At 44.7% G+C, this 27270-nt stretch overlaps 5 protein-coding genes across 23 annotated transcripts in view; 1 reads left to right on the top strand and 4 right to left on the bottom strand.

The window, feature by feature from the left end:
- The window catches only part of DHRS3 (dehydrogenase/reductase 3), a 145788-nt gene that overhangs the window by 53580 nt on the left and 64938 nt on the right, over positions 1–27270 (top strand). The window lies entirely within an intron of this gene.
- CFAP107 (cilia and flagella associated protein 107) lies at positions 9624–12824 on the bottom strand. Of its 2 annotated transcripts, none has more exons than XM_015882344.3 (4): positions 12567–12824; positions 11357–11470; positions 10636–10813; positions 9624–9943 (listed from the first exon to the last, which is right to left on the bottom strand). In XM_015882344.3, exons 1-4 carry the CDS (start codon positions 12822–12824, stop codon positions 9675–9677), a joined length of 819 nt encoding a protein of 272 aa, XP_015737830.2. In that variant the 3' UTR covers positions 9624–9674. The 2 variants fall into 2 exon arrangements, with proteins under 2 accessions (XP_015737830.2, XP_085365086.1); XM_085508960.1 differs by having other exon boundaries at positions 9831–9943; positions 10749–10813.
- On the bottom strand, positions 13101–17349 carry LOC107323355 (arylacetamide deacetylase-like 4). The gene is made up of 4 exons (XM_015882334.3): positions 16989–17349; positions 14922–15138; positions 14703–14766; positions 13101–14112 (listed from the first exon to the last, which is right to left on the bottom strand). The coding sequence occupies exons 1-4, from the start codon at positions 17169–17171 to the stop codon at positions 13338–13340; spliced, it is 1239 nt and encodes a 412-aa protein (XP_015737820.1). The 5' UTR covers positions 17172–17349; the 3' UTR covers positions 13101–13337.
- LOC107323364 (arylacetamide deacetylase-like 4) lies at positions 17678–22219 on the bottom strand. Its single transcript, XM_032448737.2, has 4 exons — positions 22003–22219; positions 20491–20707; positions 20215–20278; positions 17678–19795 (listed from the first exon to the last, which is right to left on the bottom strand). The coding sequence occupies exons 1-4, from the start codon at positions 22177–22179 to the stop codon at positions 19021–19023; spliced, it is 1233 nt and encodes a 410-aa protein (XP_032304628.2). The 5' UTR covers positions 22180–22219; the 3' UTR covers positions 17678–19020.
- LOC107323356 (arylacetamide deacetylase-like 4) lies at positions 22219–26980 on the bottom strand. Its single transcript, XM_015882335.3, has 4 exons — positions 26721–26980; positions 25311–25527; positions 24828–24891; positions 22219–24132 (listed from the first exon to the last, which is right to left on the bottom strand). The coding sequence occupies exons 1-4, from the start codon at positions 26895–26897 to the stop codon at positions 23358–23360; spliced, it is 1233 nt and encodes a 410-aa protein (XP_015737821.2). The 5' UTR covers positions 26898–26980; the 3' UTR covers positions 22219–23357.

The following is a 27270-nucleotide window of genomic DNA, read 5'->3' as shown; positions in this document are numbered from 1 at the left end:
GTGTATCTGTATCATATACAGTAGTTTCCTTGACATGGGGCTGTCCCTGATTTTTAAGGGTTAATGCTCCCTTATTTAACCCCCTTTCCTTTCTCTCTGACTGGCTCAGAGCACTGGCTTTCATTTGAAGGGCACAGCACACTGAGTGATGTTCACATGATACCAATGACAGCAGCACGGTAAGCCTATTTCTGACAGTGTGGCAAATTACTATTATGAAATCCCAGTACATTTGATTGCAGAGTGACTTTCAGAAGGGATCACAGGCAGCAAGGTTATGAAAGGCTCCGTGTTTACTGCAGTAATGCTGACTTACTGGAAAAGAATATCAAGAGCTCTTTAAATAAAAAAAGCTTGGGAGATTCCCAGTTCATAGTATATCTGAATATATCCAGTTTCTCTAAAATGAAAGGGAAAAACATCAGCAAAAATTCTTAGGCTGCTTCAATAGGACTCATCATGCTCCAGCTGTCCTTCCCCTCTGACATTGCTTGCTTCAGGTTATTGTTCTATGTCCTCAGAACTGCCTCCCTGTTTCAATCAAAGCTCATAGGATGTTTGGGGTTGGAAGGGGCCTCAGATCATCCACTTCCAGCCCAAGTATATCAGTCTCCTACATCCATATAGTGTCTAGATTACAAAGTGAACAAGGTTCAAATAAAGAAATATGGCAAAAGCTTGAGTGGGAGGAGAAATAGGCAATGTGTGGGTTGAGGCAGCACGTTACTGATCAGTAAAAGGAGCATATTTTCCAAATTAAAAGTCATCAAACAAACACACCTGCCAACTTATTGCAGCATCCAGGGCTGTGTTACAACAGGGAGTGTGTTGTGGTTGTCACTGCCCCAAACACCTCTCATCTAAAATCAGGTATGGAATAATGCAGTCAGATGAATGAAGAAGAGCAGGCATTAATGGCCCATCTTTACAGCAAGGTTTTTATCTTACATCACTGGTGATGACCACATCAGTGGTCATTGCATGGTGACATAGGCCTTTATTCCATTACCTAATAAGCAAACACGATTATTATTTTCTTCTGTTTTTAATGTTTTTTAGTTGTGACAGCCCAAATAAATCCAATTGTGTTTCCTGCTTCTACTGATCACAATACCACCAAGTTATGATTGCTGTATTCATAAGCAGCACTCTGATCACTTGCCTCAATTAGAGTTTGTGTCTTGCCTGTTTCAAAGCAGCACAAGTACTGGGAAGCCTTAGCATTCTTGTTGAATTTTACTTCAAGCACAGTCTGCCCCCTCAATAGTGGAATAGTGATCTCTGCTACATCTTTACAGTGCTCTGCAGCACTTTTTGGTGCTATATTCCATAAATATTATATATTTTGGTGCAGCAAAGAGCTCAGCATGTGTATGGATCTTATTAGGATGCCAAATAAATCCTGTCCCTGACTTGAACCTCTTATGGCTCAGTGATATTGAGGGAAAGTTCTGTTTGAAGCAAACTTGTAATAAATTTTGCTCTAGAGTTAGGAGTTGTTTTAACAGTTTCTCTGTGTTTCATTCAGTGGAGCAGTGACTTCATTGGCTGTGTCTGCCTTTGCTGAGGGAAACATTGGTCCTGGTAGTTAGAATTGGATGTGGCAAATCCAAGTCCGTCTCTCCATCACTTCCTCCTGCACTGCCTCTAATTGAGGAACTGCTTAGATGGTGACTGAAATAGATCTCATCTCTATGAGTATGGATACAAAAGTTCCTAAAGTTTGGAAAGAAATCTCTGGAGTTCATAGAACTGTGGGATCATTAAGGTTGGAAAAGACCTCAAAGACCATCCAGTCCAACCATCCACCTACCACCAATACTGCTCATTGAACCATGTCTCATTGAACCATGTCTGCCCTTTCCTAATCACCACCAGGAATGGTGACTCCACCACCTCCCTGGGCAGCCATTGCCAATACCTCAGCCTGCTTCTTGAGAATCAATTCTTCAATTCTCAGCCAGAATGTCCAAAGGAAATCCGTGTGACTTCTTACAGCATCTAAGGAGTGTATTTCCCCTTCAGAAGCCCTACAATGTAGGTAATTTCTACTTCTTAGCAGATGTAAAAGCTAAAACAAAACATGTTAATATATCAGATATATCAGTATACAAAAAAAGAATGACTCTTTCCTATTTATCTCTCTTATCTTGGTTGAGAAAAGCATTCACATGATATTTATTAAGGAATACATAGCCAGTGTAATCTTGTTTGTCTGCGAGGTGGAACGTGGCTATTCCAGTCTCCTTTGATTACTTTTCCTGGCCTAATTAGGGAATTGATCCCTTAGTTTATCCAGCAGAGACTTGCAGGGTTGTTTTTGTATTCTGCCCCTTTGCAATACAAGTATATTTAGCTGATGATGGAATATGGCTTCCAAACGTAGGTGGCCACAGCCTGTCACAGGTTCAGGCTGAGAGACCAAATGTCTGAGGTTGGATGTGCAGCATCAACAGCTGTCTTTTTGGAAAGGTTATTTTATTAAAGCATGTGTTCTTGGAATTTGTTTCCTGGGTGGCATGTGTGCCATGGAGAGACCAAGTGTTTAAATAAGCTCTTCAGACATAGCTTGCACTTTGCTGTTAAGGCCAGAAGGCAATTGTTTCTGAAGTCAAATTTGTGATGGCAATGGCTTTGGTGCAAGTGAATGGGTGTGGTTATTAGGTGCCTTATTGTAGACCCACTCATTAATACTACTACAGGTATATGGGGGTAATTAAACACAGATGGTCTGCAGTTGGTTTCTCCTGCTAAAATATCTCATGATTATGATCATAATGGGAAATCCCAACATTAGAAGAGGATGCAAGGGGTATTCAGCTTTCATCTGACTCTTCCTCTGCAACCAAATTAAAAGCATGTAGTGGTGCTATCAGCTGTCTGCCACCATAATCTGATAATGAGAATTCTCAGTTTTGAGGCTGAGTGGTTAATCAGACAGGGGGTGGTCTCATCTATAAAGAAATGAGGGGGTAGGGTAAGGATGGATGGGGGTAGGAATCTCCCCAAGAACACTGAAGTGTGAGGGGATACCAGAGAGAGGGGATTTCTTGTAAGTCAGCCCAGCCTAGAAATAGAACTATTTGTAATCCCAATGCTTGCACTTCTAAGAATGGATTATTAACAGCCTGAACATATGCACACATCATTGGGAGTCTTTCCACTGTTTTCAGTTTACTTTGGACCACATTGCGTGTGGTGCATCTCATGCTGTAGAATTCCTGATTTCCCCCTGGCAATATAGGCTGGCTCCCTGCTGTGATATGCATGTTATGATGCCGTTTCCAGCAGAGTTTATGGTCCCACAACGATCAGCGCTTGTTTCACAGTAAATATATGCTCAGATATTTCATCTTATACAGTGGCTGATATGGTAGATCTGCATGTCAGTGTTTATTTAACATAGGCAATTTCTGTTAGTCTTGACATAGGAATTCCATGAGAAACATGGAAGAGGAAAGGATCGCTGTTGCACAATTCCAAAGGGAAGAAAATAATTGGCCATAGTGGGTGTCCTTAAAAAAGGCCTTAAAAACATCTGGAAGATTGCTGCATTTCAATACGTTTTGGGAAGGAAAAATGCTTTTTTGGCTGGCAGAATTGTACCATTTTGATTCCTTGGCAGCAATCTCTATAACAGAAGTCATTCAGAAGCTGCTATTTCTTCCTGTCTGAAGCAAAATGCACTTTTTTATTCTATCAGAACTGAATAAAAGCAGAGCGCCATGAGCCAGAGCAACATTCACTTTAAAACATGGAGAACAACTTGAAATTGCAACAAGCCGGCCCATTATTTGGGGCTCAGATATTTAAAAGGCCATCTCAAACCTCAGAGGCATTTTTGACATTTTCCCATTCACAGGGTTGGTATTTGGGGGCTTGAGGGTGCTTTGTCTGTGTTAAGATTTAAACCTTTAACACCTTAGAGCTGTCACCAGTTCACTGGAAGATGCTATTTTGATTTTCCTCATTAGCAGCTCTGAAAAAAGGGAAGGAAAAAAATAAAGTAGCACGTTTCTCATTTAGTATTAATTGGAACATATTTTTGCCTGTAGCAGTCGCTGATTATGAGATTTCTGTGCTTCAGACTGAGGTGGCCTTGCAAATATCCCCCACAAACAGAAAATAAGGCTGTCCCTGTGAAATGACCTGCTGGAGAAAAGGCTCGTTAATCAGAAACAGGTACAGAGCTCCAGCACTGCCTAACGCTGATCACGTAAACAGGGGCTGACAATGCTGTCTGAGCCATTAGGCAGAACGGTTTGGTAGACGTTAATGTTTTGTCGGACAGAAAGCTTAGTCAAGTGGTGAAAAGATGGGAATGAGGATGGAAGTGCTCACACTGCTTCCCAGCTCTCCTGCAGCGGTCACCTTGTAACAGAACCACTGAGAAAGGGCCACACTCCTCCATAAGCCATGGGCATCCTGTTCATTGCAGGGGGTTGGACCAGATGGCATTTAAAGGTCCCTTCCAACTCAAACCATTCTCTGATCCTATGATTCTATGAGAGACACATATTGTTGCCATATTTACCTGCCATGTACCATCTCAGCTCCCTGTGCAGGCTCTGCTTTCTGTGTTGTTCTTAGAGGCCTGAGCCCAGTTCACCTTCTGCTCTGCGTTGACTTTGTGTCTACTGTAGTAGAAATGAAGAGTAACAACAGCATCCTTTATCTCCAGGGATTACAAAACTGCATCGTCCCAATAGAAAAGTGGCACCATTTGTAGGAACACGTGGAAATTTACTTGCTCAGAGAGAGAGAACTCGCTTCCCTGAGATTGAAAAGGGAATCTGGGAGTGCCAGCAGCCCTTTGGTTGGCACACAGACTTTCACAGACCACACAGTGTGCCCTGGTATCCACAGATGGCCTGAGCTTCACGCATCACAACTCCTCTCATGGAAGTGTTAGATGAACCCAAGGCACCACGGTGCGGGCTTTAGGGAGTACAAAAGCAGAGCAGCTTCTGCCACCTACTGCCTCCCTGCATGTCTACATCCTTTATGTTCAGTGTCCGAGTCTACTTGGTTTGCCCTAAGCTGGTTGATATCTTACTGAGTTTATTGTCATCAGTGGGATTGCTGTATTTCGACCTACAGCACTTCACAGGTTGGAGCAGTTTGCTCTCAGTATTTATAAGTAACAGGAGCAGAGTGTGAATTAGAAAGCTGACTCTGGGTGGCATCAGCAACCAGCACATGGAAAGCCTGAGCTTCTGTATCAACGTAGGAATTCAAAGTTGCTTTATTTTTGTTTTCTAAAAGTAATAATTGAGATTTTCTCTGTATTGGCTGCTAGGCTGGTGTGCAGAGGAATCTTAGGCAATGTACCACCTCTAAGCCCATTCTCCATATGCACTTTTCTACATGGCATGAGTGTCCCCCTACCTTAAGGAGAAGTGGGGAGGACAAGGCTGAGCCCCCGCACTGCTGAGGTTCTGATCTGAGGGGTGCTGGGGCTCCTACTGCAGGAGGGAGCTGTGTGAAGCATAAGGGAGACTCCAGCAGCATTCCCCCAGGGATCCTTAGCTATCTCTCAGGCCAACCACTGTCAAGGACAAGGGCTGCCATCAGGTCAGCATGCTCTTTAAATATAGAGCTGACTAAATTTAGTGTTAAATCCGCTGTGAAAATTTACAGCTCGTAACATTTACCTGACAGGCATCCGGACTCCCTTGTCCAAATATACAGTTCCTTAAATTAGACATAAAATATGCCATGAGGCAGCAGCCTCAATTACATATTTACAGCACTGAATCAGGTAAGTATGTGTTTATGCAACCAGTCCTACCAGTGCAATGAACCAGTGCCATCAGGGAACTCCCAGGGCCAAGGGCTGTCTCTGCATTGTCTGAGTCTGACACAAGGAAGCCAGTGTCCTCAGGGGCTGTTGCAACTCAAAGAAGAAAAGCATGTAATGATAAAGTGCTTCCCTTAAAAAACTACTGTGCCTAGAGAATTTTTTCCTCCTTAACAAACATTATTGCCCCAAAACAATGAGTATATTATTTATATAACCATTTGCTTGTGGGCCGTTGTTGAATAGAAGCCGGGTTCTTCGGTACCCAAAGTGAATGGGGGGAGGAATTCTCTTTACTAACGAGCCCAGCAGTTATTTTGTAGTTACTGCAGTTCTTCAGTACCTGGCATTGATGAGATAATTGCCTTCATGAGAAGCTCTCACATAAACAGCATTTTGAACTCATAAGAAAACACCAAATAAGAAGAACCAAGCGGTGACCAAGAGCTCTTCACTGCAGGCAGCACACAGCACCGCCCAGGTTCATGGCATACTGAAGCACTGTAGCTGCTCTCGAAGACAGGAGGCTCCTTTGAAATGGGAACCTGGAGTTTAGATTAAGGAAGAGGCTTCAACAAAGATTGTGTCACATTCTGGGGAGTTCATGCACCCTTCATCAGCTCAGCAGCAGGGCAGAATTTCTATGGGGGAAGCCATTCTGTTTAGAAAAGATGGACCGAATCCTTGTCAAAGGCTAGGAAATGGATTTTTCCTCAGTTGGTGCATAGTACATCATTAATGTACTATGGCTGACATCTGCTTAGACCCACAGAATAAAGCATCTCAATGGCACGGGCTGAATGTGGTGTCTTCTAAGAGCTGATCAGTCCATGTCAGCTCAGCAAACAGCATGAAACCACGGTTCTAAAATAGGAAATTGATGATGGCAAAAAACACTGATGGCAATTCAGTGTTTTTGTCACCAATGCAAAAAATACTTGTTCAAATATATGGGCAGGCTTTGCCAGAAATGTGTGGCTGCTATCAAAGAAAGCTTTATTCTGTCCTTACAGAGCTGGGAGGCTCTGAACCCCACTCCCAGGAGCTGTACTCAGTGCCATGGCATGTGTAGCTCTGGAGGACAGCACTTGGCAGGCATTGTATCCTCATTAGATAGGGCTTAAACTGAGCCCACTGAAGCTGTTTTACCTGCAAACTGGTATATAATAAGCACCTTCCAGTGAATATTTATAACATATTGAGTGAGGCCTCCTGCCCAGCAAACTTCTTGTCAACAGCCCATTCCTCTGCTCTCTAACCACTCTCCCTTCACTGCTGGCATCCACAGTCCCAGCTCCTGCACAACTTGCCAACCAGCATCACTGCTCCTTGTTTGAGTCCCAACGCTGGCTGAGATCCTCAGTCCAAAGAATCGAGCTTCTTGTCTCCTCAGCTCATCCAGCCTGACATCACTCCCCTTCCAGGCAAGAAATCTGTTCGCTTGAGAGACATGCGTCAATTCCAGCTACCACCTTGTCTCTGTAATGTTCCAAAAGTTCACAGACGAGGCCGATTTCATGCAGTCGGGGCTGTCTAGAATGTATTTAGAACAGGGAGTTGTACTAAAGCATCCCGTTGTTGTGTACAGAACTGAAGAGGCTGCTGTGCTTGTGCTTTCCAACCACAGGTGATTGTAACTAAGAAAGCCCTGATGCTAAAAAGAGTTGGTTTTTTTTTCAAGAAAAGCCTGGATGAATGTGAAACATCTGCAAAATAGTCTGCATGTGAAGAAAGTGTTTGGCACTGTGGTGTTTCATAGTAATGCCTGCTTGGGTAACTTTCTATTGTCTTGATCATTGGGTAATCCTTTGCGTTTTGCAGTGATTCCAGGACTCCCAAAGCGCTTGTCATACAGTAATGAATTGTGGATTGCAACAGCTGAGTTTGAGCAGTGCGTTTGCTATGAAGATGAATCATAGAACCATAGAGTGGTTGGAGTCGGGAGGGACCCTCAAGGCCATCAGGTCCAAGCCCTGCACTGAGCAGGGACACCCACAGCTCCATCAGTGCTCAGAGCCCCATTCCCTGACCTTGGGTGTCTGCACCACCTCTATGGGCAGCCTGTGCAGTGCCTCACCTCCCTCATTGTAAAACCCATCTATATCCAATCTGAATCTCTCTTCTTTTAGCTTAAGTTCAGCAGGCTTGGAGGCTTGAGTCACTAAAAAAGCTAGTTATCTTTGCTGTGTATTTAGTATCTCTGAAGTGAAAACAGCTCCAACAGTTCAAAGCCAACATTTGTCCACCAGCTGTTATTAATAATAACTGACACGTCTTGTAGAGCTGCACGTTCTTGTAGTTAAGAGGCTCTCTATCCAAATGCATTTCATCCATTTAGCCACCTAGCGTGCTTTGCTTGGTTCCTCTGGGTGTTGCAGTTTTTTGGTGGTTGGAGGGATGAGAGCTGTGCACGGGGAGCCCTGCCCAGTCTGCTTACAGGTTTGCAGTGAGTTCTTTATACGCATTTCATGGGCAGCGCTTGTGCATCTCAGTAATGCCCTGCACCTTGAGCAGTTAATTGCTTCCCATAGATCAGCTTTGGCTTTAGAAGCACAGTGGATAACAATCATAAATGTTTGATTTACTATGAATACTTAATACTGATGAAGGATTGATGAGCGTACTTTTAAACAAACTGGTAGGGCTGTGTGAAATGAAGTATATCTCTGTATGGTTGCATTCCAAATCCTGCATGAGCTTTATGTTTTTATTAAGATAGATACCTGGTTTGCTCCCCTAAAAGCCCTCAGTAACGGTGCTGCATTCTGATGCATACAGCTGGCAGACATCTCCCAAAGGCTGGTGGAGAATCACTTTGCCAATAGGTGCCACTGTCGTTCCATGTATTTGTGACTGAATCGTCAGCGACCTTCAGTTCCGAATCAGTTCAACCTTGAAAAAGCAAAGCTCCATCACAGTGACTAAAAATGCACCTCTGTGCAGAGGTAGAACTCATGGCCAGAGGTTTATCTGGATCATGAGTAACAAATATGCTTTATCTTGTGCCTAATAGTGATTATTATATTGCTAATCTTCAGCAAAATAGGTGAAGGAAACAATAAATGTGCATGGAATTAATTACAGATAAGTTTCATCAAAGCCTTTAAGTTGCTGCAGGTTTACTGTTGAACCTCAGACCAGCAGCAAGCTGAATCTTGATCTCCTGCAGATTGAACATGATTTAAATGCAAAACTCCCACATTAGTGCAATAAGAACTGGGACTTCTGTCAGCACAAAGTACCAGGGTGCCCCATATAGCAATGCAAAGGCCAACAACTGCTCTATCTTCTGGGTTCAGTGCTCGGTAATGTAAGGCCAGCTAATGTAGTTTACTTTGCAGCTTATCTGCCATTAAGTGCCATTCAGTATGCAAAGCCAAGGGCAGCTGAGGACTGCTTGCTGACTGCGTTGATGCAAACCTTGCTTCACCTTGTCCTTAGGTATTCAGTCATTCCATATACTTAATTTGCTCTTGGATGTTTTAGACACATAATGGAATAATACAAGCTTCTTTTCTCCTCTTTCTTTAAAGAAATGTGTAGCAAGCTGCATGAAAATGAAATAGCTAAAGAAAATACAGCTTAGGGATTTATATGCTATTAGGTTCTGCCTCACTTTGTATTTTCTGATGCAGCTACCCACTGACTAGATGCTGACACATACAGATTTTGATTTTAGAGCATTAGTATCTCCCACTGAAGGAATATTCCCAGCCATCTGCAGCTTAGAATGTAATCCAGCAACGTGTTCTAACTAGCAGCCAGCCCTCCAACCATATAACCTAATTCCCATTCCTTCCGCACGGAACAGATCACTCTTACGTCTATCAGCAACAAGCTGTATTAAGCAGTTCTTAAGATCACACTAAGCTGTTTACATGGAGGCAGCTCTTGCTAGCTGGCCGAGGGCTTGCAGATATCTCTGACCCCCTTCATAGTCCAGGATTCTGCCAACACGGGGAAGGTGTCCCCTCCTGGTTGAGATGCCGTGAGGTTTAGATGTACGTCTGAACTGGCTTGGAGCAGAGATTGGTGTTGGTGGCTTTACATAAGAGACGGTGTAGGTGCTGTTCATCACTCCAGTTTCTTTCCTGTACCATCTACTCTTCAGGTGCTCAAGAAGTCCGTAGTTGGTGGGTGGTTCTGAGACAAGAAATGATGACGTGTTATAAATGGTAGAATTAAAGCTTTGATCCTGGTGTTTTTAATGCACGGTGGGCAGCAGGAGTGTTTCTGCTAATGAACTTATGCTTATGAACTTATTAACCTGTTCTAACTACAGATTAAGGACAAAATGGCAATCTGGTTGTTCCCAGGGCTGGTATGTGTCCATCTACCTGGGGGGAGTCACTGTAAGGTATTGCTAGGAGAACAGTCATGGTATAAATATAAGGAATCCTCATTCTCCATTGTCTCTGTGATGGGTATTAAAGAAGTCAGCAGAGATTTACATAAGTTCAGAAACATAGCAATCACAGAAACATAAAACAGATTAGATTGGAAGGGGCCTTAAAGACCATCCAACCCCCCGCTTCCAATTCCCCTCTTGTAGTTCAAAGCCATTCCTCCTTGTACTACCACCATTACACCACATAAAAATTCACTCCCCTTCCCTTATAAGCCCCTGAAGCACTGGAGGGCTGCAGTCAGCTTTCACCAGAGCCTTCTCACTTCCAAGCTGAGCAAGCTCAGCTCCCACAGCCTTGTTTCAAAGCAGAGGTACACTGCAAAATCCCGTCTTAGCATGACTTTTAAAACAGGATGAGCTCTAAGTTGGCGTGTTGACCACTGCACCATGTTCCATCTTATTTAACTAATAATTAACCAAAAACTACCAAGAATGGGGAAGTCTGGTTTCTGAGGAACCCATGCAATCTTGTGTTTGTCCCAGGTGCGAAGGGGAGGCAGAAAGGGAGCATAACCGTATCTGTTGTAGTTATCTTCATACTCTGATACAAAATTTCGGTGCCTCGGTTCATCGTGATGTGTGAAGAAGTGCTGTGCTGGCAGGCCCTGAAATGAGATGCACGTTGAACTGCTCCATTTGTAACAGCGCACTGCATTCATGTGGCTTGGCGTGCTTTTGAGTCAGACTGTGCTACCAGTGATAACGTAAGATGTTATAGATACCTACACTACCTTTACTTGCAACTTAATTCCCAAGAATAAGGACATCTACCTACACTACCTTTAACTTAATTCCCAAGAATAAGGACATTGGCCTTTAAAGTATGGTAAATTTCCACTTAAAATAAGCAACTACATCTGCATAGAATGAGGTCTGATTTGTCTGCTCTGCTTTATCAAGTATTGCCAGGTTGCTCTGGATCCTGCAAACCAGCCATAGAATGATGGACTCATTAAGGCTGAAAAAGTCCTCTAAGGTCATCTAATCCAACCATCCGCCAACCACCAACATTGCCCACTAAACCAGAGCTGTACTGCATCATTTTGCACTTTATTTAATGGTATGAAATGTGACTTTGGTTGATTATAAGTCATTGCTGTTTGGAATATAAGCAGACAGAACTCCACACAGGAAACTCTTCCACTTACCTCGTACTTCTTCATCATGGTTGCTCTTAGTGTTCGATCTGGTTTGTGATCTGGGAAGGGAGTGAAGTCTGTGCTGTAGATGCTGCGGCCAAGTTTCCCACAGGGTTTTATAAACTAGAGAGATGCAGAGCATTCAGGAGATAGCAAAGGCAACCTGATGATTACAGAACCTCTGTTCTGCTGCTACTTTTTACACTTGTACATTCAAAAGCACTTATTTGAAAGGAAATCTATGCTATGGCCATTGTAAAATCGTACTCTGATTCCTTGGTGTTAATGCAAAATACTGTAATAGCCACTGAAAAATTGTTCGTGGTTTGATGTTAAATACCATCACCTGCTGTGTGAGCTGACATCTGAAAAGCGTTTTGCTCCAGGTCAGATGAAGAAATACAGAAATATCTTCTCATGGAGGCTGTTCCCCAGCTGCTTTCCTTGGCTACAAAGCCTTTCTCTTCATATTCTCTGGGCAATCTGTTTCCAGTGCTCCATCACCCTTACCATAAAGAATTCTCATGACTTTTCAGTTTATCTCAACCTCGTTCCTAACCTCATGAAATACATCCTGGATTTCTTTTTTTCTGCAAAATGTGCTGTGAGCACATCAGATTTCATAACTGTCAGACCAAATAATTTTCTTGGAGTCGGAAGGATTTGCCCTAACAGCTCCAATATTGAACCTAACTGGAGTGTTTTAACAGGAATTAAATGCTTAATGATAGAATTTGCTCAGGTCTTAACTAGGACGTGTAATCTGTAGGGTAGCTCTGCTAGCAAAAATGCTGACATCCAGACTAGTAGGATCTAAAGATACAAGTTGTAAGTATCAACTTATTGAAGTGTTAATGGAACTGCTATTGTATTGAAGTTGTGTATTTGAATGTTATGAGATTGTATATGCTGTGTGTAGTAAATTGTACAGCATTCTGAAGAGACCGCCATCAAAAATGCTATAGTGCTTTTAATTGGCAACTGTTATATCTGGTACATGGCAAATGTTATCTCATATTCTGCACACACAGGCTTTGCTTCTGTCCCAGCATGGAGAGAAGAATGGCAGACCATAAAATGAATTAATCTACAAGGAAGATAATTATCCTTCTCTCCTGCATTGCCATTCTGAAGTGCTTACACTGCAGCAGTGCACTACCTGCAGAGCATGGGTTCTGACCCCCTCTGTCCTGCCCTCACACTTCCTTCCCATCCTTACCCTTTTTCTCTCTTCCAGCCAGTTTCCAATGAGAACTCTAGGTGAATACTGTGGTTGAACTTTCCACCAATTCTCTTCATAGCTTTTTGGTGCAGTCATATGTGTTTGTTTCGCCAGCCGTATCTTCGCTGCCTGACGGGTGGCTGCTGCTGCGGTAAAGTCATTGGGTGCTAAAAGTAGGGCAGAGAGGAGCTCTATTTCTTCATCCGTCATGCTGGGAAGTGGGCTGTGTGAGACACTGCCTTGTCTTGGAGCCATTTTTGTTTGCTGTCCCCAGGGTGACTGTCATTCTAGTAACCACATTCTAAGCTACATCATAGTTACTCCAGGGCAATACAATGGCCCCTCACCCACCCAGGTTCGCTATCGTATTTTTTGCCTCATTCAGAATTCACAGTCACAGCAAAACACATCAAAACACTGCGATGTCTTTTACTCATTTACACCAGCACAACACACATAACCTGTGTGACAGTCTCTCTTCACAGACAGGCAGACACATTTTATTGTAAGCAGGGGGGACAAGCCAGGAAGCCCATTCAAAATAATGTTTGTATTTATTGACATAGCTAAAGATAAGGGCTTGCAGCATGTGTATAATAGTTGCATATTCCATTTTCCAACTAACAGCTGGAATGAGGTTCACATGAGCCATGTTTGTCATCTTTAATGGCTGCCTTTGAATGACTACGCATCACCCGATATTAAATATCCTAAAAAGATATTTTCTAGATTGAGGCATGAACAGACTCGTGGAATCTAAGATGTTTACTATAAGCCCTTAAGAAAGTTAACAACGCTGTCCAATCCCCTTTTCCCAGATGGAAACGACAACCCACCATAATCATACAGGCTTATGATCCCATGGAATCCATCCTCAAGGTGGCACCAGGTCACTTGGACTCCGTTGTCCTCCAACCTCTTCTTGTACAGCAAGCCATCATCCCTCAGCACATCATATTCACAAGTCAAGATGAAGGACTCGGGCAGCTGGTGAACAACAGCATCTTCAGCCAGCAGTGGGCACAGGTTGGGCTCACAGAACCGTTTCACCGTCTCATAAACTTCAGCCATAAAATCACTGGGGTTAAGTGCCTTCACTCCTCTGACTTTAAACTCTTCAGGGATGTTGTCTGGACTCACCCACTTCCTGTACTTCTGCCTCATATCTGGAGGGATATGAGAGCCCTTCAGGACCTCCTGCATATGCGATGCATCCCCGTTTAAGTACTGCAAAGCGAAGAAAGCAGCGCGCTCCCGGAATAAGAGAGGAACTCCCCGATTTTGATGGTAGGATGGCAGATTGAAGTCCAGTGCCTGAAGGCCTGGGTAGATCAGGATCTGAGCACGCAGCCTGGGGAGGTCTGCTCTACCTGCCAGGGTCTGGCTAACAGCAGCAGCAAGATTGCCCCCAGCACTGTCCCCACAGACACTGATACGGGTGGGATCCACCCCATAGAGGTCTGTGTTCCTCATAAAGTGTAAGGTGGCATTAAGACAGTCTTCATACGCAGCAGGGTATTTGTGCTCAGGAGCTAAACGATACCTAATGCATAAGAGAGAAGGACAGGAAAAGGAAATATCATTAGTGTTAAGCAGGGAGTGTTATCCTACACTACCTTCAAGCCAATTCATTACCTCCTGAGCAGGCATTTCCCAGCTAGTGGTTGCAGATAACATGTAGCTCATGTGTTCAACTACAAGAATTGTCTTCTGATTAAGAAACAATGAGCTTTTTTAATTAATTTCTTCATTGTGCTATGTGTTCTTGACAAGATAATTTAATGATTTTTGCTTCTGTTTCCTATGTGTAAAATGGGGGTAACGCAGCATAATTATTCTCTCTCTCTTACATAAATTACAAGCATTTGGAGCATCTTGTTCACATCTTCAGCATAAAGAAGACTTGTTCTACCTAAGTTTTAAATTGGCTTCTTTAGATTTTCTTTGTATGCCAAGTATCAGTACATTAACAGTTATGCACTGGGAAGTCACAGCTGTCATTATTTGTCTCTTTTCCTATGCTGAATCCTTTAGAAATTTCTCTGTACAAAATTAAATCTCCAAAAGCAGTGCAGCTCTACTGTGGCACCACAGCAGCAATAATCTCTGAGCAATAGGACTGGGTCGACTTACTGAACAGATACAACTACGGATTCACTTTCTCTGGATAAGTAGCGGCATACTTTCTCATAGGTATCTGGAAAAGAAAGACTTTCATTAGTGCTTTGTCTTCGAGACATCTCGGTGTTTATATAGAAGGGTGTTTATTTGTCTTCATGCTTTCTCCATAATCCCATGCTGAAAGCTCCTCTTATTTCAATACAGTGAAAATTCCCCCAGCAAATGACTTACCCAGACTTCCAAACACCCATCCTCCTCCATGGAAGAAGAGGATACCTCTCCTTCGCCCATGAGATGTGGCTTTTGGCTGGTACACCCTCACGGGTACTTTGTTAAACTGCAGGTCCTGGATAAACAGCTTCGGGTCCACCCTCAGTCTCCGTCCTTGTCGCACGTATCGGCCAAAAGTGATCTGGCTGCAAAGTCCTGTCTTCTCCAAAATCCTTCCCTGTTCAAAGTTAAGAATTAAGGCTTATTTAGAAGTCAACATATAAAAAGCTCAGCATCACCCATTAGTGTTCTATAGTAAGATGCAGTAATTGCAGTCTAAGAAGTTAGAATAACCATCGTGAAGACCATCAAGAGAAGATAACAGCTATGAAAGCATCTCCTAAACTGTCTCTAAATGGCTTCTTGTATTCTAAGTACTGATCGCTTTCATTCTCATAGGTCATTTAGTTAATTTTTTTGCCTTCACAAACCCATGGAAAACAATGAGGAAATGTAAGTTGGCAGTTCATAGAACCATAGAATCATAGAATGGCCTGAGCTGAAAAGGACCCCAATGATCATCTCATTTCAACCCCCTGCTGTGTGCAGGGTCACCAACCAGCAGCCCAGGCTGCCCAGAGCCACATCCAGCCTGGCCTTGAATGCCTGCAGGGATGGGGCATCCACAGCCTCCTTGGGCAACATGTTCCAGTGCGTCACCACCCTCTGGGGGAAAAACTTCCTCCTAAGATCCAACCTAAACCTCCCATGTCTCAGTTTCAAACCATTCCCCCTTGTCCTATCACTATCCACCCTCATAAACAGCCATTCCCCATCCTGTTTATGCTCTCCCTTCAAGTATTGGGTTGGAGGCAAGTTCTACCTTAAATCATATCATCTGGAATCTTCCAGATCCTATTGTTAAGAATCTGATGTGGAAGTCTTGGCTTCACAGACAGCATTTTGAGAGGTTGTCTGATAATAATAAAGCTCTTTCATTCAGATTTCCCAAGCTCTCACTTCCTACAGTGAGTAAAAATCCTACTTCCTTTACTTAAATCCTCAGTTATTCTCATGTCACCCTATACATTTTATGTAGGCTATCCAAATTGGCAATCCTGGAATATGTATTTTAATCATCAGTCTTGCCCGGCACACCTTGGTGCTCATTCTTGTCTCATTTACACTTGATCAGAGCAATTAAATTAAATACACAGAAACATCCTCATAGATTCTTACAAAGCTCTGCATTGCACAAACCAGCTCTGCTGAATTAGACCATAAAGCTCAGTGGGTTCGTAAATGTTTAATGCTGAGAGGCGTTGTGCAAGTTGGTTTTATTTGCACATCAGAAGCGAATAGAACCGAGCATCCCTTCCCAAGGCTCCTGCAATACACTGAGCTCCATCAATCTGCTGCATTGAGTGGATAAGGGGTTCAAACACAGCACAGTGCATCATGCGCTCGGTTGCTAAGCAAGATGCCGATTTTAAATGCTTAATGAGAGCATTTCTTTATCCATCCCCTTGCCATGCTGTGGGAGGACTCAGGAGGACCCATCGTGTGTTCTGAGGGCATGGATGTGGTGTAAGGAACTGCAGGAGGGCGGGATGTGCGCAGTCAGCAAAGGGAACTCGGTGGCGAAAGGAACGGAGGAGGTTTTTAAACAATTCAAAGGCGCCGTAAAGTGACAGAGGAAGAGTTGAGCAGAGCTCTAATGCCTTTTATGCAACGCTGTAAAAGTGAGTCCAGGGATTAAGTAAAGCAGCCCTAACCGGATTTGGTCCCATAAATGTCAGCGGTGGCAGGAGCAGTTGCAGGGCCGTTCCTTTGTGCAAGGTGACTTCACCTCCAGCCGAGCGCTGTTAGCAACGAAGCGCCGGCTCAGCTCCGCGACTTACATCAACGCCAATGTGCCAGCATTGCCGCCCCGCATCGCCGCCCCGGGTTTACCCAACGGGATGCCGGCCTTCCCCGTCCTCCTCAGCCCCGAGCATCGCCCCGGCCCCCACGTCTCCCCCTGTCTATCCCCCGCTCCCGGCTCGGGACGGATCCCCGCATCCCAACGACCCCACCGCCCCAACTCACCAGGGCCGCCGTGCCCAGCAGGACGGCCAGCACCAGGCGCAGCTTAGCGGGCTGGTTCACCCCGGCCGGGATGTCGTAGCTGGGCAGCCCGAGCAGCACGGTGCCCAGCACCAGCACCGCCAGGGGCAGGAGCAGCGCGAGCAGCAGCAGCAGCAGCAGCACCGCCGCCGCCGGCAGCGCCATGGCCCGGCGGCCGCCCCGCGGGGCTCCCCGGCCCGCAGCGGGGCCAGGCTGCGGCCGCCCCCCTCCTGCAGGACGGCGGCGTCACGGACCGTTTGTGACAGCTCCGCAAAGCCGCGGCCCGGGGTCATGCTGCGGGCCCGGGGGGAGGCCGTAATCTGCCAGCGGGGAGGCGCGGCGTGAGACGGGAGTGAGGATGCTCGGGGTCCGCGGGGCGGCCGGCGGTGCCTGGAGCGGCTGGGCATCCTCCGGGAGGGACTGGAGCAGTGAGCAGGGAGCAGGGATGGAGGATTGAAAGAGGCAGAGAGAGCAGTTGTGTCATTGAGTGTCATTGCCCAGGAATCCGGAGTGCTGGAGGAAAAAACATCGCCCGGCTGTATCCCCGGGGAAATCCAAAGTGTAGCATTTATGCTGCAGAAATCTCCTGTTCCCCCAGTCACAGAATCACAGAATCACAGAATGACCTGGGCTGGAAGGGACCTCAAGGATCATGAAGTTCCAACCCCCCTGGTTGCCCAGTCTTAGGATTTGATTTTCTTTTTCTCTTGTTTTTTGTTTTTTTTTTTTCTTAGGGTTCTCTTTCTTTTTATTTTTTAACTGCCTTTTTTCCTTAGGAGTTTCCTTTAGGATTCAAGCCTGGGATGCATTGCACAGAGCATGGCCAGGAGGTGATTCTCTCCCTCTGTTCTGCCCTGGGAAGGCCAAATGTGGAATATTGCTTCCAAATTCTGGGCTCCCCGGTTCAAAAAAGACAGGGATCTCCCTTAGAAAGAATACAGCAGAGAGTGATCAAGTGAGTGGGACCTGGAGCATCTCCCTTACAGGGAAAGGCTGAGAGCCCTGGGGCTGTTCAATGTGGGCAAGAGAAGGCTGAGAGATAACCTTATAATTGTTTATAAATACCCAAAGTCAGGTCAATGGGGTAGGCTCAGGTGCCGTGCAGCTGCAGTGCAAGAAGTCAGGAGATACACCACTGCCTTGTCCTTCAAGCAGAACTCAAGGCATAAAGGAAACTAACAGCACAAATTCTTTATAAACATACCACTCTCTGAAGGTACATGAGAATATTTTGCTTCCTATTTTCTAGCTCTTTAAGCTCAGCCTTCTGCTGTGCACCAACTAGGAGCCCCATTCTGTCATTGCTGTCTCATACCTTACAAAGTGCTGTTCCCTCTCAACCAATATCTTGCCCTGAGCTCCAGGGGGCATAGTGGAGACACCCAAAATTAAATGGGAGTTGATAGAGCCCTGCTTATTTCATAGTCAGGGCAGCCCTTTCTTTCCTCCAGGAAGGTGTCCCAAATTGACACAGACCTTCTGCTGCTGCTGCTCTTCTTGCAGGTGTGGTTCTGCCATGTCCCCTGTATGTCACATCTATTTAGATGAAGGTTTTCTTCATCTCCCCCTTTTTTGTTCTGTAGCTTTCTTCTAACTTCTCCCTCCATTCACAATATACGTGACATGCACTTTTTATCTAAATAAAATAAAGGCAAGCTTGCCAAATGAACATCGCAAAGAACCTGACTGTAATCCACAGGAACTATTAAACCCCAATTATTCCATTGACAATGCTGACGTGGAAGTAAATCATCTTTTAATTAAATTCAAGGAATCAATCAGGTGCTGATTTAATGGAAAAGGGACTGAAAAGCAACACTGGAAAGGCTAACCTGTCCAGAGCCTCACAATGACAGCGATCACTGTTCAGGTTATAGTATTTGAGGTTCTACAAGTTCAGATTTGGTGTTGTACACGAGGAGGTTTATCACTTTGTTGCTGACAGTTACCATCCAAGCTTTGGGAACGTCCACTCATTTCTGAGGTAGAGTAACATAGCCAAGGAAAGATTCTTCTAAAGGCCTTTTATGAATTGAACAATTCTATCCAATCCCCTTTTCCCGGATGGAAATCTCAGCCCACAATAATCATGCAAGCTTATTATTGCATGGAATCCATCCTCGAGGTGGCACCAGGTCACTGGGACTCCGTTGTCCTCCAGCCTCTTCTTGTACAGCAAGCCATCATCTCTGAGTACATCGTACTCACATGTTAAGATGAAAGTCTCAGGCAGCTGCTGGATAACAGCATCTTCAGCCAGCAGTGGGCACAGGCTGGGCTCATCAGTTCTTTCAAAGTTCTTAAAAACTTCGGCCTTGATGTCATGAGTTTTTGGAGGGTTGTATCCTCTTGCCTTAAACCTCTCAGGGATGTTGTCTGGGCTCACCCACTTTTTGTACTTCTCTCTCATTTCTGGAGGAACGTGAGAGCCCTTCAGGACGTCTTGCTTGTACTGCGCATCCCCACGTAGGTACAGCAATGCAAAGAAAGCAGCGCGTTCTCGGAGTAAGAGAGGGACTCCCCGATTTTGCTGGTAGGAGGGTAAATCCAAGTCCACTGCCTGAAGGCCTGGGTAGATCAGGATCTGAGCACGCAGCCTGGGGAGGTCTGTTCTACCTGCCAGGGTCTGGCTAACGGCAGCAGCAAGATTGCCCCCAGCACTGTCCCCACAGACACTGATACGGGTGGGATCCACCCCATAGAGCTCTGCGTTCCTCATAAAGTGTATGGTAGCATTAAGGCAGTCTTCATACGCAGCAGGGTATTTGTGCTCAGGAGCTAAACGATACCTAACGCACAGAAAGAAACAAGGTGAGATGGAAATGTAACTAGAATAACAGTTTTCTAGCACCTTGCATTCCCCTGTGCTATCTGCTGTGTTTTCAGCAACACCAACCAAAGAGCCCACTGGCATTCATTGTCTGCTAAGCACGTTGCCTTCCAGAACTGTGGGTTGAGGGACGTGGTTAGTGGACACAGAAGGGAAGGGAAGGGAAGGGAAGGGAAGGGAAGGGAAGGGAAGGGAAGGGAAGGGAAGGGAAGGGAAGGGAAGGGAAGGGAAGGGAAGGGAAGGGAAGGGAAGGGAAGGGAAGGGAAGGGAAGGGAAGGGAAGGGAAGGGAAGGGAAGGGAAGGGAAGGGAAGGGAAGGGAAGGGAAGGGAAGGGAAGGGAGATCACCTACTACCTTGGGCAGTGCAGACCTAACTCACCCAACAGACATAACCACGAAGCCGCTCTCTCTAGCGATGTAACGGCAGATGTTGTCATGGGAATCTGCAAGAAATTGGGGTGTGTGGGCTGCCTGCTCCCAGCTGGGCGCACAGCTCTGTCCCTCTCAGCCCTTCACACCCTTTCACCTCTGCTTCTCCCTCTTCCCCCCCAGCCACATCACCTCCCTATGAGGCAGCCCAGTGCCCCTCGCTGCCTGAAACTGGCCCAGTTTCATCCCTTCTCCCAGCTGTCTGGGCAGAATTCTCCCTCCCTACCGATGCTGCAGTAAATCCAACCACCTCCATGGAAGAAGATGGTGGCAGGCCTCAGGGCAGCAGATGGCACACGGGGCAGGTAGAGCCTCACTGGCACTCCACCAAAGTGCTTGTCCTGCAGGCAGAGCCATGGCTCCGGGCCCCGCTTCTTCCCTGAGCGCATGTAGCGGGTGAAGGTGATCTCTGTGCACAATCCCATCTTCTCCAAGATCTTGCCCTGTTCAGAGAAAGGGGCAGGCTGTGAGGGAGCCACAAGGGGTATCCAGGCATGGGAGAGAATGCCCTGTGCAGATGTTGTGTTCCAAAGTTTCCCAAGAGATGCCATCTTACCAGCTTTAAAAGCACCCAGTCTCCCACCAGTGTGGCTGGAAAGCCCCGTGAATGGCCTGAAAACATCATCAGTGCTTAGCTAAAGTGCAAACAAAGCTGTCTCACTGTTAGTAAATCTTTCATTTAAATGGAGTGAGGGAAGATGGGCTCAGTTTGGGCTCTCACAGATGGCTTCATTCCAACATTGTAGGCAATCCTATCAGAGATGGGGATATCTGAGGTCTGGTAGAAAGGATCTGACATAAAAAAAGTCCTCGAAAGTCAACCACAACAAGGAAGGGAAGGAAATCCTTTACTGAAGTCTTAATGGAACCCACAGGATTCTGGCATTTCATGGACTCATAGAATGACTTGGATTGGAAGTGACCTTAAAGCCCACCCAGTTCCAACCCCTGCCATGGGCTGGGTGCCCCCCACCAGCTCAGGCTGCCCAGGGCCCATCCGTGACGTTGGACACCTCCAGGGATAGGGCACCCACAGCTCTGGGCAGCAGTGTCAGAGCTTCACCACCATCTGAATACGGAATTTCTACCTAACATCCAATCTAAATCACCCCTCTTTAGTTGAGAACCATTCCCCCTTGTCCTATCACTAACAGATCATGTAAAAATGTGGTCCACCTCCTGCTTTTAAGCTTCCTTTAAGTACTGGAATGCAGCACTGAGATCTCCCCAGAACCTTTTCTTCTCCAGTCTGAACAAGCTCAGCTCCTCCAACTGTTCTTCATTGGAGAGACACTCCAACCTCTGAGCATCCTCACAGGCCTCCTTTGGATCCACTCCAACAGCCCCACATCCCTCCTGTGCTGGGGGCTTGGATGCAGAACTGCAGCTGGGGCCTCACAATGGCAGAGCAGATGGGGACAATCCCCTCCTTTTCCCTGTAGGTCCCTTTTCTTTTCCTGCAGCCCAAGGTACAGTTGGTCTTCTAGGCTGCAAGTGCACACTACTGGCTTGTGTTCAGCTTTTCAACCATCAGGACCTCCAAGTCCTTCCTTCTCCCTGAGGCTGCTCTCAGTGAGTTCTCCTCCTACTCTGTATTCATATCTAGGATTGCCTCGACAATCCTAGATATATATTTACACACATATATACTTCTATACATATATATTTACACATATAACCAACCAGAAAATAACACTTAAAGCCCACTTCTGACAGAAATGATGGCAAAGTAACTCACCACAGCAGATGTAATAACCATATGTGCATGGACAATGAGAAGCTTTCCAGGTTGATCCACTTCAGGAGGGATCTGGACATTGGGAAAGTCCACTTGAAGCGTTCTTATGATTGCTAATGTGAACGAAGCAGTAAAAATCACCAGCAGTATCAGTAGCAGTATATAGAAGAATCCCATTTCACTTAGCCAAAGGTGGGGTGTTTCAACACCTGTCTTTGATGCAGATGGTGCGAACTGATAGAGCAGCCCAAATTAAAACAGTTCTCTCAGGTGCCACGCTTAAGAATCCTTGGAAACGTTGTGCAAGGTGCCAACGTGCATCACATCATAAAAGGGAGAGAAGAGAATGTGATTTCCTGTTGAGCTGCTCAATAATTGTGGTATTGATACAGGGACTGGTATACTACATGGCACTCTTGGATTGCGGATGATAGGATCAGCTGTTCGGAGAGAGCAGTTAATTAGCGAAGTCCTAGTTCGTGATGTGTTGCTATTTACGTGAAGAGTGAGCCAACTAGTGTGGAGGTTAAATCAGCTCTTGCATATGATCTGCAGCCACAACATGCTCCTTCCTGTGCTACAGACCTTCTTTGGGTAGTTTGGAATATATGGTATTAACAAGGGCATTTGTAAAGGAAAAGGCTGCTAGTGTGGGCTTCACAACAATAAATGTGTTGGCCCTATTTTGTTGTTGGGGTATTTGAACATAGGAACAAGTTTTTCAGCTTACTCATGTTTGATAAATGTAGAAACACATGTAGAGCATCTCCACTGTAATTTGCACCAAGCCGGTAAAAGTAGCTCTGTCAAGGATTGCTGCAATTCTGATTCCATTCATTCAGGTGTGAAATATCAATTAGCTACACTTAGCCCATATAAATATTAAGGAACTTGATGACCGGGACACTTAGGCTTAGATACTGCACATAACATACAGTAAAGGCAATACGTCATTGTACTGTGATAGCAGTACCTTTCTCCTTTGCCAAAACACACTTAGTCTTCTGGGAAGAGTAAAACCATGGGTTGTAATTGAATAAAATGGGCAAGACCAAATGTTGATTTAAAATTTTACAGCATCTTTAATATTAATTCAGTGAGCAGCAAGTGCCTAATCCAGATAGATGATTAAAACAGGCAGACTGTACATGGAACAGTGCTGGATGAATTGTTCACTGCTTTTTCTTTATATAATATCCTTTTTCAGCAGTCATGATGTCATAATTGCTCCTTAAAGTAATTGCTCTTTAACTCTTCTATCTAAACCTCATAGATGGAATTCAGAAGCATGAGAGACTCAAAAAAAACCCACCTAAACAGAGTAATTTTAATAGAAGGAATAGAAGAATTTGTCTCTATAAACTTTTTAGGAAGTTCACGATATTTTCCAGACCCCTTTTTCCAGATGAAAACGACAACCATTCACTATTAAATGAATTGATGATTCCATGGAATCCATCCTCGAGGTGGCACCAGGTCACTCGGACTCCGTTGTCCTCCAACCTCTTCTTGTACAGCAAGCCATCATCCCTCAGCACGTCATATTCACAAGTCAAGATGAAGGACTCGGGCAGCTGGTGAACAACAGCATCTTCAGCCAGCAGTGGGCACAGGTTGGGCTCAAGGAACCGTTTCACTGTCTCGTAAACTTCGGTTGAACAGTCGAGTAACACGTGTGGCTTGTAGCCCCTGACTTTAAACTTTTCAGGGATGTAATCTTCACTCACCCACTTCCTGTAATTTAATTTAATATCTATAGGAATATGTGAACCCTCCAGGACTTGTTCCAGATTTGATGCGTTCCCATTTAGGTATTGTAACACATAGACAGCAGCGCGCTCTTGGAATAAGGGAGGGACTCCCTGATTTTGCTTATAGGATGGCAGATTGAAGTCCAGTGCCTGAAGTATTGGGTAGATCAGGATCTGAGCACGCAGCCTGGGGAGGTCAGCTCTACCTGCCAGGGTCTGGCTAACGGCAGCAGCAAGATTGCCCCCAGCACTGTCCCCACAGACACTGATACGGGCAGGATCCACACCATAGAGCTCTGCATTCCTCATGAAGTGTACGGTGGCATTAAGACAGTCTTCATACGCAGCAGGGTATTTGTGCTCAGGAGCTAAACGATACCTAATGCACAGGAGACAAGAAAAGTAGGAAAAGGAATGATACTAATGTTAAATGTACTGCTGAAGATTGCCACCATCAATACCCCGATTACCTTTCCATTTCTCCATGAGTTGTCATAAAACAGCTTGTGACTAGCAAGGCCGGGTGATGGAGGCCAACTGTGTTAGGTCATCGTCTGTTTATGGCATTGCTCAGGTCTTGAACAACACAGGAGTACTCAGCTGCTATCTATGACCAGGTTCTATGAACTGACCCTTAATCATTTCATGCTTTCCACGTGTCAGATAGCACTATTTCCTTTCTATGAGTTCATTAGTCCTCATCATCAAAATAGTTGTCAGTATATTGATGATAATATTAGCTTGTCAGTCCTGTAAGCATCAAGTAGTTTCTTTGTGTGAGGATTAAGTAGAATATTGTACTTACTCTCTGTTTACTGTCGATTTCTAGATGGGAATTAAGACCATGTCCTACTTTTTCCAGTTACATGCCCAAGTATTATTTGATTTAATCAGGCAATAAAATTCCGAGTCAGCCTTAGATGTCTCCATATGAGAGCAGTTTGAGTTTGTAAAATCACACATCCCACAGAAGGATTTCTCTGGTTACAGCTGTCTCCATGATCTTGGAGGCTGTAGGGTGTGATTCACAGTATAGAAAATAATCCCTAAAACATGGCATGAAAAAAGACTCACCCAACAGACACAACCACCGATTCACTTCCTCGGGCAAGAGTGCGGCACAGGCTTTCATGGGTCTCTGAAAGAAACGTTTTCATTTGGGGTTTTTGTTGTGTTACTCTTTGATTGTTTCTGTTTGTGTTTTGTTGTTCGTGGGGCTTTTATTTTTCACCAAGAGTTCTAATGCTGTCTATTACTTAAGAATTGCAAGGAAGAAGCACTCCTTTTCTGTGCCTCCTCCCGCACAGCTCTGCAGATCTTTTTTACCCCTTGATCTTCTCCTTTCGTTATGTTTGGTGTTTTCCCCTCATATATCATTGTCTTTAAGAAAAATCATGTGAAGCGTAGCAGATATTACAGCAAGACTTAGAAGAGTACATCTGTGGTTATACTCAAATTTCATAGCAGCTACAGCTTAACCAAACATCATCTTTACCATTGATGCAGAAGCTGCTTTTTAAACTAAATTACAGTAATTTCTTCTCTTAGATATCTTACCAAGGCTTCCAAAAACCCATCCTCCTCCATGGAAGAACATCACTCCTCTCCTTGGGTTGGCAGATGGAGCCTTGGGCTGGTAAATCCTTACAGGCACTTCCTCAAACCACAGGTTCTCAATGAAGAGCTTCTGGTCTGTTCCCAGAGCCTTAATACCTTGCACGTACCGAACAAAGCTGATCTGACTGCAGATGCCAATCTTTTCCAAAATCTTTCCCTATTCAAACACACATGCACACAAAAAAATAGGGAATTCACTCAGGAGATTTTGTATTCTTCAATGCAAAGAACAACGGGCAATGAATGAAATTATTTATTCTAGTGCATTTGCTGTTCTCTAAACAGAAATGGAACAACAACAGAGTTGTTCTCACCTTGATATTGAACCTGTTTGTTTGTTTTTTCATACCGTCTTACATTGCAGCATACAGTTCTGGTTTATGGTACCAGTGGGCAGATGACAAAAGGAGAACTGGCTTTTCCAGGTGCTTAAGTGAAGTAAAGTCTTTCTGATTGTATCTTGTATTGAACTGAAGCACGGGAATATGCATGTTGGAGTTCTTTAGTATTGTCCACTATAATCAAGAATATCCTGACTGAGAAATACACAAATATATTTATTTAATCTTAAATTATTTATCTCTCTTGGAGGTGCTTAAGTAATTTATTGAATATGTGCACAACTTCTCATGTATTCTTAACACCCCTATTAGCATCTATCATTACCTCTGTTCATTACCTCTAACATTCTTGGTTCAGTGAGATCCTTTGTCACTTCAACCAGGCAAAAGGCTGGTGCTGCTAACAGCCTAAACCCTCGTTTGCTCTTTGTTCCCATCCAAACAAGCTTGTGTAGCTGCTCAGAAGTTGCAAATATGTGGGGACATGGAATTCTTTCAGATCCTCTTGGGCAACCTCACCCAATTTTGTCACTTGTTTCACAAAGACCAAACCCCTTCCCCAAACCAGTTCTGAGTAGCTCAGTCTGTAATTTTATCTTCAAAACCAATACAGAACCCAACCCTCCACTCCGAAGCCCAAACAAAGCTTGAAAACATGCCTCCAAGGGCACTGGCTACATTCTGAGCCTTGAATGGAAACAGCTTCTATTTCATTTCTATTAAGTATTCTTATTCAATTATTGCTAGGTTAGCACGATTCACATTAGAGGCACAGTCAGGCTCATAACCCCTGTGTTAGGCAGTGCTTGTGTACTGCCTCATACAGGAGCAGGGCATAATCTGATTGTAACAAGGTAGTGCAATGCAAAGCATCTGATAAAGGTTTCTTTAGCAAAACTGAGCTCTAAATGCAACTTGCAGCATGATAGCTGTGCCTTGAGTGGCAAAGTTATAGTGTTGCATTAAGGTTCACCATTCTTCCCATCAGAATCACACAAGGTTCACTTACCACCACGGCTGTGCTTATCAAAATGACATGAATGATTCGAAGCTTCACAGGTTCATTCACTCCAGGAGGAATTTCAGAGTTGGAGAAATCAAAATTAATTGCTGCCATGACCAAGAGTATCAATCCAGCAACAAAAACTGCCAGGAACAGCACAAGGATCATGTATATAGCTGCCATTTTGCAGAGCTGTGGACAAAGTGATTTGAAATGTCTTTGATTTGACTTTCCCTGATATCTTTGGCTTCTTACTTCCTCATTCTGAAATGACTTTGATCGTCAGAGGGCTGCACTCATAAAAAGCTTTTCTCCTCCCTTTTGCAAATATATTACTGTGTGTCTTTCCCTCTCCTGCCCTCCCTCCGCACACTCCCTTTGTTTCACAAAAGGTAAATCCAGTCCTGAATTCTGTTAGAAGATCTGTGCCAGAAACCATGTGGAATTTTGGAATTACCATTTTGGAATGGTAAACCATTCCTTGGCAGGGGTAGGAGTGTAATAAATCAACTGCATTAAAATCAATTCAGGGTGGAGAAGGGACATGAGGTGTTTG

Source organism: Coturnix japonica, chromosome 9 (genome assembly GCF_054131305.1).
Source record: "Coturnix japonica strain WE chromosome 9, WE-NBRP24, whole genome shotgun sequence".
NCBI classification, from domain to species: domain Eukaryota; kingdom Metazoa; phylum Chordata; class Aves; order Galliformes; family Phasianidae; genus Coturnix; species Coturnix japonica.
Note: the sequence above shows the minus strand (reverse complement) of the source record. Positions and strands in the feature narration are given on the sequence as shown.